The sequence below is a fragment of the Gracilinanus agilis genome, chromosome 3 (genome assembly GCF_016433145.1).
Source record: "Gracilinanus agilis isolate LMUSP501 chromosome 3, AgileGrace, whole genome shotgun sequence".
NCBI lineage: Eukaryota > Metazoa > Chordata > Mammalia > Didelphimorphia > Didelphidae > Gracilinanus > Gracilinanus agilis.
The window spans coordinates 338648096-338661572 of NC_058132.1; the positions used below are offsets into that span (position 1 = coordinate 338648096).

At 40.3% G+C, this 13477-nt stretch overlaps 1 protein-coding gene across 1 annotated transcript in view; it reads left to right on the forward strand.

Annotated features, from left to right (window-relative positions):
* ITGB5 (integrin subunit beta 5) overlaps positions 1-13477 on the forward strand; it is a 201803-nt gene that overhangs the window by 108949 nt on the left and 79377 nt on the right. Inside the window, exon 12 of the mRNA XM_044670031.1 lies at positions 6929-7063. Coding sequence (XP_044525966.1) covers positions 6929-7063 — 135 coding nt within the window. The remainder of the gene's footprint in view (positions 1-6928; positions 7064-13477) is intronic.

The window sequence follows — 13477 nt, forward strand, 5'->3', positions numbered from 1 at the left end:
CAATCCTTGATGCTCACAAAGTGCCAAGTAATGACCCAAAGGGTTGTGAAACTCTTCGGCATATTTACTAATGGCAACAGTGAACATCTTTTCTACAAGACATGTGAATGCACAGACATACCTATGTATTCAGCTATGTAAGGCATCGAATGAAATTCAGAAAAGGAAGTCATTGTTTAGGGAGACGTCACTGTGGTCTTTTTCCTTAAGATTAGAGGATTACACAAGTAGTTGCGTATTAGTAGAGGGTAATGTTGCAAACCATGTCATATTTTCCCCAAGTGAATGCTCTCTCCTCCTTTTGTTATTGCCATGAAGTCTGTTTCTACACACCCAAATGGTTGGTCTGGCTTTAGGCAGCTACAGATGTGTCCTAAACTGACCCACCACTTAGCAGCCTTTAAACCTATGACATCTTGACCATTACTTCCTCCAGTCTCATGATGAATGAGACCTCTTGTATGGGCATTTCTTCTAGAATTAGTCTGGCAGGAGTCACTGGAATAGCAAACTGGAGTTTGTCCTTGGTGCGAATCATGATATGGAGGCTAAAGGTTTCATGGTGACTAGAACTGGGAGGTTTGGGGGGAAAAACAGCTGGTATGAATTGTATGTTCAGTTTATTTCACAGGAGTATCACTTCCAGTAAGAAACCCAGGGCTCTCTAATCCAGAAACGGGTTGGAGAGATGGAGGGAGAACCTGCTGATCTCTGTTCCTCTGCCTAGGCTAGTGATCTAATTCAGAGCAACACCAAGATCCAGAAGCTCCACTTTGGCATCCCTAAGTTTGACAGGCAGAGGGACATGAGACAGATAACTGGCCTTGGAGCCAGTAATTACTGGGTTCAAAGTCCTGCCTCTGACACATGTTAACTGTGGTATCCAGGGGAAGTCACCTAAACTCTCATTTCTGTGCAACTCTCTTAAAAGCATTAATTGCATAAAAGGTACTGATCTCTCTTGGAAGCTTGGAAGTTACCTCCAAAACTTTGAACCTCAGAAATGTTTTCTTGGGCCTTTGGGTTAGAGGGAGTCTGAATATACCATCCATCCTTTCTACTCCAAGCCTCAATTTGAATTTTTTTTTTAACCCTTACCTTCTGCCTTAGAATCAATACTGTATATGGGTTCCAAGGCAGAAGCTGCTAAAGGGCTAGGCAACTGAGATTAAGAGACTTGCTCAGGGTCACACAGCTAAGGGAGTGTTTGAGGTGAGATTTGAACCCAGGTCCTCCTATCTCCAGGCACAACTCTATCCACTGAACCACCTAACTGCCCTCTTAAGTTAAATTTAATGTTAAGGATTTTATTTCTGTTCAAAATGCCTGCAATTCTTTTATCAGATTCTGTGTAATCAGAAACTTGAGAATGGTCTAGAACAGTGATGGGCAAACTTTTTAAAGAGGGGGCCAAAGGAAAGGAAATGCTCATCTGTCAGTCTGTTTCTAAGGCAGCTCTTTAGAAGTTTCATTGTATTGTATCCTACTCATTGTATTAGTCAGATTAGGAATAATGGCGCACAGCCAGATAGAACATTTCAGGGGGCCACCTCTGGCCTGCAGGCCATTCTTCTACGATAGTGATGGCGAACCTTTTAGGAATGGAGTGCTGGGCAGAGAGGTGGTAAAGTGAGGAATGTCCTTAGCAAGTGTAGAGAGGCATAGGGGAGTGGTCCAAGTGCTCTGCCCCCCTCCAGCTCTGCTGCCTGTGAGCAGCCCAACTTATCCTCTGTGCACTTCCATTGCCTGCTGGGCAGAGGTGGGGGGAGAGTGGGAGGGGAGCAGCTCCACCAGATTCCCTCTACCTTTCTAGTAATGAACCCTGGGGATGGGAGTAGTGGTCATGCCCACAGAGAACATTCTGCATGCCATCTTTGGCACTCATGTTATAGGTTCACCATCACTGGTCTAGGAGAATTGTAACTGACTTAGCTAACCTCCTAAGTCAATGACTAAGAATAGACTCTGTTTTTTACCCACTGTCCTACCCAACAAGATTGTTGCAACAGTAATAATAGCCAATATTTCTATAGCCCTTTCAGGTTTGGGGAGTTTTTAATATACATTATCTTGCTTAAATTCTAGCATACCTGCCTTCTATAATAGAGGTTGCTTAGGTAGAACTGACATTTACTTCTATAAGCCCTTCCATAGGTAGAGCATAGATCATATCTCAGGCCCTCTCCCCTAAACACACAGACCCCTTGTACAGTGCTGTCCAACCATTAGGGAGCTCAATAAATAATTATAGCCATAACTTGAGCATGGCCCTATCTCTTAGATCAGTGATTCCCAAAGTGGGTGCCACCGCCCCCTGGTGGGTGCTGCAGTGATCCAGGGGAGCAGTGATGGCCACAGGTGCATTTATCTTTCCTATTAATTGCTATTAAAATTTAAAAAAAATTAATTTCCAGGGGGATAAGTAATATTTTTTCTAGAAAGGGGGCGGTAGGCCAAAAAAGTTTGAGAACCACTGCCTTAGATCTTATGATCTTCTAAATAGTATCTTTTTTAAAACAAATATATTTATTTTTATTTTGAATTTAACAAATACTAAATTAAGTGCTCATTTCCATATAAAGAATAGAACAGAAAAAATGATTATTCATGAAACTGCAGATCTCTATCACGTACACCTTGCATTTCTTTTTAACTATGTTATACATCTAGTCATAACTTTCAGAGCTATCTTATTGGTCTATGCTTCCTTCTGGCCTTCCTTCCATTCTGTAGTTGTTAGTTTTTATTTAAAAAAATTTTAACTCTTAATTTAGGTCTTAGTAACAACTTTAAGACAGAAGGGTAAGGGCTAGGCAAACAGGGTTAAGTGATTTGCCCAGGGTCACATTCTGTAGTTTTTAAAAAGATGCCTCAATGACTTTCTTTCTTCTTTCCTTCATTTTACTCCCTTTTCTTCCCTTACTCTCCTATTCCCTTGGGGAAATAAAATAACAAATATTCTTGATCAAGTGAAACATTCCTATACTGACTGTATCCAAAATATATGTCTTATTCTGCATCTGGCTTCCATCACCTCTGTTAAGTGATGTTGTCTTCCAGATACCATTCCAGAAAGCATCGATGACAATGATTACTGACAGTAAATGGAGGAAAATATTGGGAAAGGGTGGAGGGTGGCAGCCGTAGAGAGTAGCAGCCTATAGGGTTAAAAAAGCTGAAGGGCAGCTAATTGGCTTAGTGGATTGAGAGCCAGACCTTGAGTTGGGCAGTCCTAGATTCAAATCTGGCCTCAGACACTTCCTAATTGTGTAACCCTGGGCAAGTCATTTAACCTCAATTGCCCAGCCCTTACTGCTCTTCTGCCTTGGAACTGGTACTTAGTGTTGACTCTAAGACAGAAGGTAAAGGTTAAAAAAAAAAAGAATAAAAAAGCTGAATTTCCAGTTGATGGCATAAATAGTAGTTTCTTCTATAGTACTTAAAGAGAGACTCCTAAATAAGTAGGCTCAATGGGAAAGAGAACTGGGTGACAAGTTTGGAGAACTGAGTTCTAGTCTTGGGTCTGCCACTAACTAGCTATATGATTATATCTCTCTTCGTCTCCAAAATGTTTGTTTGACCCTCCTTGGAAAATTAGGGAGTTGGGTCCATTAAACTCTGTCTATGGCCCCTTCTAGCTCTCTGATGTCCTATGATGTTAAGAAGCATCTTCTTGGCTAGAGAGGAGTGTTAAATGTTTGAGAACAGTCCTTTGGTCTTCAAGTTTTCTTGTACTGTAGGACATGGATGCTTCTACCACCCCTCACTCACAGAATAATGGTTGGAGCTGAGTCTGAAACAAGTCTGAAAGGAAATGATGGAGAAGATATTATTTTTAAAATGAAGAGTAACTACAAGTTAGAGAGCTCAGCAGCTTTGCTGTGAAGGCTTATGCTTCTTTCTTCTAATCTGTCTTTTGGATTCATGGGGCTATTTTCCTAGATAACTCCCCCCCCCCCCAATAAAATGCCAATATTCTTATTTCTTCACATGAGCATCAGTCAGTCAACAAACTTTTAAAAAACCTTTACCTTTGAAGGCAGCTAGGTGGTTCGGTGGATTAAGAGAGTCATTCTGGAGAAAAGAGGTCCTAGTTTCAAATCTGGTCTCAGATACTTCCTAGCTGTGTGACCCTGGGCAAGTCACTTAACCCTCATTGCCTGGCCCTTACTGCTCTTCTGCCTTAAAGTCAATGCACATTGTTGATTCTAAGACTGAAGGTAAGGGTTTAATTTTTTTAAAGAGTGAATGAAAGTTATAATTAGAAGGAAAGGGTCTAGCAGCTAAAAGGACAGGGAGAGATCCCCTGAGCTAAGTGTTAAAGGAAGCCAGAGATTCTAAGAGACAAATCTCTGTGTGTCTACCTTTAGCTATCTCTAGCTACCTCATGATGTCACTTCCATGGAAGACATTTTAAAAACTTCTATTTTCTTTATACCTTAACCTTAAAAAAAAAATCAATCTCTCCTGTTCCCCAAACCACAACCACAGGAGCGCTGGTATCACAGAACAATTCAGGTGACTCACTCTGCTCTGGGAAATTATAGTTGGTATCTGAGACAAAAGTCACTTTTTGTTGCTTAGTCATTTCAGTTGCAGCCAGCTCTTTGTGACCCCATTTGGGGTTTTTTTAGCAAAGATATTGGAGGGGTTTGCCATATCCTTCTCCTGACAGATGATGAACTGAGGCAAACAGAGTGAAGTGACTTGTCCAGGCCACATAGCTACTAATCATCTGAAGCCAAATTTGAATTGAAGATGTTCCTGACTCTAGACTTGACACTCTATTCACCCTGATACCTAGTTTCCCTAAAAGGTCATTGAATCATGGATCTTAAAGCTTTAAAATATTAAAACTTCAAAAAAGTCCTAATAAAAACCTTCTTGAAATCACTTAATAATAATACAAATAAGAGAAATATAAATTAAAATAACTGAACTTTTATCCTACACCATTGAAATTGACAAAGATGACAGAAACAGAAGTGATCGATGTTGGCAAAGTTGTGGGAAGACAGGCACACTAATTCAGTGTAGGGGATACTCTGTGCAATCCAGTGACTGGGGAATCAATTGAAAATGATGCTTCCAAAAAAGTGACTAAATTACCCATGTTCTTTCCTCCAGCCATCCCACTACAGAAGTTTTGTCTCAAGAAAGTCAAAGACAGCCACACAAAGTCAAATCAATATATTCACAGTGGGAATTTTGATATAAAAAACAAAGGATCTAAATTTAGATTCTTTGACTCTGGAACCAGTATTACTGTTACTCTACCACAATGAACTATTCAAAAATTATATTTAGTAACACTTCAGGTGATTGTGGACTTGTCTTCGTGGTTGTTTCTTTTTTTTGCCAATTATATTTAATGCATATGTTTTATCCCTTTCTCAATCAAATTGTAAGCTAATTGAGAGCAGGGCATATCTCACTCATCTTTGTTAAAGGATAAAGAACAAAATTTCACATTCATAAATGTGTTACTGTATATCCTCACTGAAGCTATACCACCTTCCTCCCTTGTACTTGCGAGAGAACCTATTGAATTACTTCACAATATCTGTTGGTCTTATAAGGGGGTGAGCACTTTTTCATTATAATTCAGTGAGTTCTTTGAGACAAGGTTACTGGAAAGGAATTACAGGTCTAAGATGTCAGTCTCTTTAATTGGGATACAGATTTTTGGTCTGAAGGAAGCTGCATGAATTTTGAGCATAGGAGGAACATTATGAATTTCAATTAAAATAAACATATACTGAAGGCATTCCATGTTCAAGGAAACTTCTTTTGCAGGTAGGGAGATACAAAGGTGATTCCTTCCCTTAAGGAGATTATAGTTTAATGAGGAAGAATGTTCTTAAGGGCATAAGGAACGGTTAGGTGGTGGAGTGGATAGAGAGCCAGGTCTGGAGTCAGGAAGACTCATCTTCTTGAGTTCAAATCTGACCTCAGACACTTCCTAGCTATTTGATGCTGGGCAAGTCATTGAACCCCATTTCCTCATCTGTAAAAATGAGCTGGAGAAGGAAATTGCAAACCAATCCAGGATCTTTGCCAAGAAAACTCCAAATGGACACCAATGCATTGTTGGTGGAGTTGTGAACTAATTCAACCATTCTGGAGTGCAATTTGGAACTATGCCCAAAGGGTTATAAAACTGTGCCTACTCTTTGATCCTGTTATACAACTACTGGTTTTATATACCAAAGAAATCATAAAAAAGAGGAAAGGACCTACTTGTACAAAAAAATATTTATAGCTGCTCTTTTTGTAGTGGCAAAGAATTGTACGTTAAGGGGATTTCCATTATTTGGGGAATGGTTGAACAAATTGTGGTATGTGATGGTGATGGAATACTATTGTGCCATAAGAAATGATGAACAGGATGATTTCAGAAAAAGCTGGAAAGACCTGCATGAACTGATGCAGAGTGAAATAAGCAGAACCAGGAAAACACTGTACATAGTAATAACAATATTGTGCAATGATCAACTGTGAAAGATTTAGCTACTCTTAGCCATGCAATGATCTGGGACAATCCAAGAGACTTATGACAAAGAATGCTATCCACTTCTAGAGAAAGAAAGAATTGTTGGTACCATATGCAGATCAAAGCATACTATCTCTTACAATAGTTTATTTGTGGTTTTATTTGGGGGTTTGGGTTTTATAGGCTGATTCTTTTATAACAATGAGCAACATGGAAGTATGTTTTGCATGATAATGCATGTATAATCCAGATCTAAGTGCTTTACTATCCCTGAAATGGGAGAGGGAGGGATATTCCAATTTTGAAAAAGATTATATCAAAAATTGTTATTACATATAATTGGGAAAATAAAATATCCTTGAATTAAGAAAAACTCCAAATGGGATTACAAAGAAGCTTACCTGGTTGTGTTTCCTTTTCCTTCTTTCTTTTCAGAGTATCAGATCCAAAGTAGAGCTGTCTGTCTGGGACAATCCTGAGGATCTCGGCCTCTCCTTCACAGCCACCTGCCAAGATGGTCTGTCCTATCCAGGCCAGAGGAAATGTGGAGACCTAAAAATTGGTGAAACCGTAAGTTCCCTTCCCCTGCTCACTATAGCACTTGCGAATGTTGATGATCATTCTATAAACTTCTGGTCTCTTTTCTTATTTGTGTAAGTCCTTTTCTGAATTTTGCATTCTGCCTTCTAATTTGGTCTCTTCTGTGAATTTCCTGAACACAGTCTATTTTATTGCCCCAGTCACTGAAGAAAGAGGTAACAGAGCTCTAGTCTCTGGACTGGTATCTCCTGTGTATCACTAGTTAGATCTCCTTCAGGTGGACACTGAATTAGAATGCCTTTATAGTCCAGGAGAGAGGTAATGGGAGTCTCAATGTGACTATGTGGATGGTGAGATGACATATACAAGAACTGTTCTGTCAATAGAAATGGCAGGATTTGGCACATCAAGTCAAGCTAGCAAGCATTTATTGCCAGGAACTCTGCTAAGCTCTAGGGATGCAAAGAGAGGCAAAAAAAAAAAAAAAAAAAAAAATCCCTATTCTCAAGGATCTCCCCATCTAATGAGAGATAACATTCAAACAACTATGTACAAACAAGATATATATATGCAGGATAAAGTGGAAATAAAATTAAGAATCACTGGCAAAGGCATCTGGCAGAAGATGAGACTTCAGCTGAGACTTGAAAGAAGCCAAAAGGAGATGAGTATGAGGAGGGAAGAGGTTCCAGGTTCAGGGGACAGCGAAAATGCATGACATCAATAGAGGGAATGTCCTATGCACGGAGCAGCAAGGAGGCCAGTGTTACTGGGTCTTAGGAGAGGTGAAAAGGTGTAGAAGGAGCCAGGTTATGGAGTTTTAAAAGTCGAATAGAGGATTTTATATTTAATCCTGGCAGGACAAGGACACCACTGGAATTTACTGACTTGTGGAGTGACATGATCAGAGTGATTGGATATGGAAGATGAGGGAGAGTGAGAGGTTAAAGATAACACCAAAAATTGTGAGCCTTGAGATATTTCAGAAGATAGATAAGGGTCCATGTCTGGGCTTTTATTTGAAGCTTCTTCTTTTTTTAATTCTTACTTTCTGCCCTAATAACAACTCTAAGTCAGAAGGGCAAGGGCAAGGCAAACAGGGTTAAATGACTTGCCCAGGGTCACACACATAGGAAGTATCTGAGGTCAAATTTGAACCCAGGTCCTCCTGAATCCAGACCCAGTGCTCTATCTACTGTACTTCTTAGCAGTCCCTATTTGAAGCTTCTTAAGCTCAGGAGAACCTGCTTTGGGATTCCCTGGCAGAACCTTTAAAGTCCAGAGTCACCCTCAGGCCACATCACACAATTTTGTAGAAAGTGTAAGTAAGAAAATAGTCTTGGACTCTATTTATAGAAGTACAATTTCCATGTTGTATTCTATGCTGGTCAGATTAGGCAACAAGCATGTATTAAACATTTACTATATGCCAGGCACTGGGCTAAGCACTGGGAATACAAATACAGAGGATTCAAAAAGTCTTAGTGCAGGTTTTTAGTTTTAAAAGCTATTCAAATTAAGTTAAAATAGCTATTAAAGCTTAAAACAACACTAAGACTTTTGGGACACCAAGTTCAAGCCCAAAGACAGTCCTTGCTCTCTAAAGGGGGAAAGATAGTTAAACTTTAATAGTGAAAAACAAAAAATAAGTGAGAGCTGGAAAGCAGAGGGTGGGAGCTCATAGTTTTTACAAGACCATTGATAAAGTAAAGCCTTTAGGAGAGGGTATTATCTCATGAAAAGAAGAGAGTGTCTTTAAAAAATGGTACTTCCCCAGAACAGATGAAAATATTAAGGTTTTCAGCAAAATATCAACAAGAAAAAAAGGAATGATTGTCCCACTTGGAAAGGGTGATTTTTTGAAAATTTGAATCAAAGTAATCTAAAAAGTGAAAGAGGAAGGCCTTTTCTTTAAAGGCTTCTGCTCTTTTTCTTGATTTCCCACACACGAAGGGAGAAAAGAAGTTCCCTTTGGAACTGGGGTAGGATATGGTGCTGTCAAAACAGAGCTGAGGCCAGAGACAGGCATTTCCCTTGCTATGCTGTTTATTTCTTTTCAGCGTTCCAGATTTGTCTTCTTGCCGCTCATGTGGCTCTTTGGCTCTATTGCAGCCCTCTTGGGTTTTTTGTTTTCTGCAGATAAAAAGAAAACTGGCACAGAGGGGCTCCTACTCAGCCTCTCTGAGCTGGTCATTGTGCAGGTTGCCAAGGGCAAGACTAGGCCCTGAGAGACGGGCTCATTTCAGGGCTATTGAGGTGACATGAGAAATTGTGACTTCCAAAAAATCTATGTCTTCTCTGTCCCTAAGTGGGATGGAAATCGAGTTGAAGGCTAGCTGCCTAAGCCCAGACAAAAATTTTATGTTATGTGGGCATCCTCCATTAGTCTCCAAAAATGCCTAACCTCCTCTAAGACTAGATAATCGACTTTACGATTGGGGATTTTCCCGTATACGTGTGTCCCATGGAGATTTCAAGCCTTTAGTGGTGTAAGATGTCCCGATCCCCCTGACTAGTTCTACATGTTTACCAGTAACTTGGAGAAAGACACAGAAGGCATGTAAATTAAATCTGTGCCATTATAACACTAAGGAGGGAAGGGATACCTAATGCTTTGGATCAAGGTTCTGTCATAGCGATCTCAACAGACTGGAATGCTTGGGCTAACACTAAAAAGATGATTAATGAGAACTTATATTCATGGAGCCAAAACAGAACATTTTCCTTACAAAAACTCCGGGAGGTTCAAGTATTAGTCCAATTCCTATTATGGTTCAGGAAATTGAGGCCCCCAAATCACGTGCCTTGTAAGTGGCAAAGTAGAATTGAGCCCTGGTCAACTGGCCCCAAGTTTTGTGCTCTTCTCTACTCTACCACACTTCATCACAAAGATCAGAGCTGCCACTATATTGGGCCAACTGGAATATCGTCTCAGGACCCTGAAATTTAGGTTGCCCTGTTAGTATTTAGAATATTGAGCATGGAAACAAATGAGCATAACACTTAGCAAGAAAAATTAATTCAAAGAGGAAACTACTAGATGATACCTAATTCTTCCCCCTAATGGCCATTCACCGTTAGGTGAACATTTTTCCATCCACTGACCTCATCTCCCCATCCCATCACGCTGGCCTCTTTAATAGTAGCCTTAAAGGGAGCCAAGATCGTAACTTTTTCTACTAGCATTTTGGGCAACTTGGCCCAGGGGTAAAAAAAAAAAAAAAATTATTAGTTGCAGATGAACAGGAATCAGTGGAGAATCCTAGGTTTGGGCTCCAAAAACCATTACATAAATACGGAATGTCAGAGAGCTGACATGAGCTGACATGGAGAAAAACACGAGGAGTTTAAATTGATTGTAAGGAGAATATGAGACAGCAATGACACAGATCTTCTGGGGGGAAAAAAAGGAAAAACTAACACAGTCTTATCCTTCATTTAATTCAAGAGAGGCAGTAATCCCACTGTCCTCTGCTCTCATCAGGTCACACCAACAATATATTCTGGATGCCATCCAGAGTTTTTGAAAAGGACATTAGGAAAAACTAGGGGGCATTGGCATCAGGATGGTCAAGGGTCTGAATAGAATGTGAAGGATGGGTAAAGGAATTAGGAATATTTATTTTTGGAGACAATTTAGGAACAGTGTGATTTCTGTCCTCAGATATTTGAAAGGTTAAAAGTCCTTAGTCTTTCACTTTTAAAAGTAGTTTGATTCTAATTTTCTAAAAACCACCCTCTCCAAATAGGACAGTCATCCCCTTTTTTTCCCTGTGGATATTTTGCTAAAAACCTTGATATTTTCACCTTCTCTGGGGAAGTACCATTTTTAAAGATATTCTCTTCTTTTCCTAATAATAGGGAGTAGTGTATTCAATGGAGACTTATCCTTGGAAGTGTAGGTAAGTCACGTTTGTGTCAAAATATGGAAGGAACTTTCTCACAAAGGAAACAATTCAACAACAGGATGGTTTAGAAAGAAGTGAGCCCCTCATCACTGCAGATGGTGGGGCCCAAATGCCCATCAGGAATGCTTTGGGGAGAATTTACATATCAGGTAGGAGGTTAGATGAGATGGTATTGTGATTCTCTCCAACACTAAGAATCTAAGATTCTGTAACTAATTGGGTTCAACTGTTCATTTCAACAAGTGCAGTGCCTGCTTCAAACTGGGAAGACAGCCCAGGCAAGAGAGCAAGCCTGGAGGCAGGCTGGGATTGATAAAGTATATTTATTCTAAATAAGACTGATGAAGTCACTGAATTTCTATGAAGTTCTCTCCTCCAGTAATTCCATTTATAATCATCTCTCACCTTTGGTTCTGACAATTGTCACAGGTCCTTTTTCTAGGGATAGTCAGTTGGCACAGTGGATAGAACCTTGGGCCTGAAGTCAGGAAAATCTGATTTCAGATCTGACCTCAGACATTTTCTAGCTGTGTGACCCTAGACAAGTCATTTAACCCTGTTTGCCTCTGTTTCTTCATCTGTAAAATGAGCTGGAGGAGGAAATGGCAAATCGCTCTAGTATCTGTGCCAAAAAAAACTCCAAATGAGATTACATAGAGTCAGACAGGCCTGAAAACAACTAAAAACAGCCTTTGTCTTCAAGGAGCTGAGAGAATGAGCCATGACACATTCTGTAGTGGGCTTTATTGTATAATTAAGCATATGGCTTCAGGTTGTGTCACCATTGCCCCACAGAAAAGCATTAGCTAGCCATGCCCTGTCATGGCTTTCCCACAGCTTCTCCCCTCTCTTGCAAAGTGTCTTCCTCTGCTGGGATCCCCAGAATTCAGTCCCTCTTAGATCAATGGACTTATGAGTTTGGAGAGCAGCTGGAACCACCTCCTGTGTGTGTTCTCTCCCTAATTAGACTGTGAGCACAATATCTTACACATAAAAGGTGCTTAGTAAATACTTTTCAACTTGACTTGAGATCCTGAAATTGGAGACTGTCTTCCTTCTCTGTATCTCCAGTACTTTGCACAAATATTTGGAGGTAATATATGTTTAATAAATGCCTTTACATTCATTCAATCGATCCATAGATCAATCTTTGGATCAGGTAGACCTTCTAGAAATGAGATTTGGTCAGGCAACCTTTTGGGGAAATCAGAAGTGTGTTGGTAAAGTTGATACCAGATTGCTATTTTTGTGACTTGCCTCACTGAGTCTCGGGGTGGAGGTTTTCAAATTGGTGGAATGGAGTCCCACGGAAACCCCCAAAATAACTACAGCCCAAAGACCTCAAACCTAATCCAAACAATTCCAAACAGAATTCTAAGCTAACCACAGGCACCAAGAAACTAAGAATTCTGGAATTCTGAGTATTTATTTATCGCCTCTACCTAATAAAAGCTTTCTGACTCATCTAGTGGCCCATACAGAATGGACAACAAAGCATCATTTTTAAGCACTGTGGGCTTATACTGTCAAATCATTTCTATGCAGATGTTTGGCTGTTGTTCAATCGTGTCTGACTCCTCGTCACCTTGTGGACTGTACTGTCCATGGGGTAGTCTTGGTAAAGGTGCTGGAGTGGTTTGCCATTTACTTCTGCAGTGGATTAAGGAGAACAGAGGTTAAGAGCCTCAGCATCTGGAGCTGGATTTGAACTCAGGTTTTCTGACTCCAAGCCCAGTGCTCTAACCTCTGAGCCTCTGAGTTGCCCCATGTAGATGATTACCAGACCTATATATCTACTTCTGGTCTCTCTCCCTTGAGCTCTTCTCCCACATCATGAACTATTTCAAATTGTATGCCATTTAGGCACCTCAAACTCAACATACCCAAAACAGAACTCATTATCATTCCCGCCAAACCCTCCCATCTTCTGAGCTTCTCTGTTACTTTTGAAAACACCACCATCCATCTAGTCTCTTCTGGGTCCCTTGACTTCCCTCTCTTCTCACACACATGCAGTCAGTTAGCAGATTTTTAAAAATTTCTACCTCTGTAACACTTCTCATGGATGTTTCTTCCAGTTTTTCACTCACTCAGTTACAGTCCCCACCACCTCTGGCTAGGACTGTTGCAAGAGTTTGGAGACATGTTGGGTTTTTCCACTCCAGCCTGACACACAGCCACCAAAGTGAGATCCCTAAAGCTCAGGTTTGACCATGCCACCTGTTATCCTAAAGATCAAGAATAAATCTTTCTATTTGGCATTTAAAGCCCATCACAACTTGGCCCTTCTCTCTGTTATGAGGCTTTTTAAAACATTATTCTCCTTCATATTCTCTATATGACGTATATATGACTCTCTAGCTCCTGTTTCTATACTTTCTTTCTTTTTCTTCCTTCCTCCCTCCTTCCCTCCTTTCTTCCCTCCCATCCTCCCTCCTTTCTTCCCTCTCATCCTCCCTCCCATCCTCTCTCCCATCCTCCCTCCCTCTTTTCTCTCTTTCTCTCTCTCTCTTTCTCTCTCTCTCTTTCTCTCTCT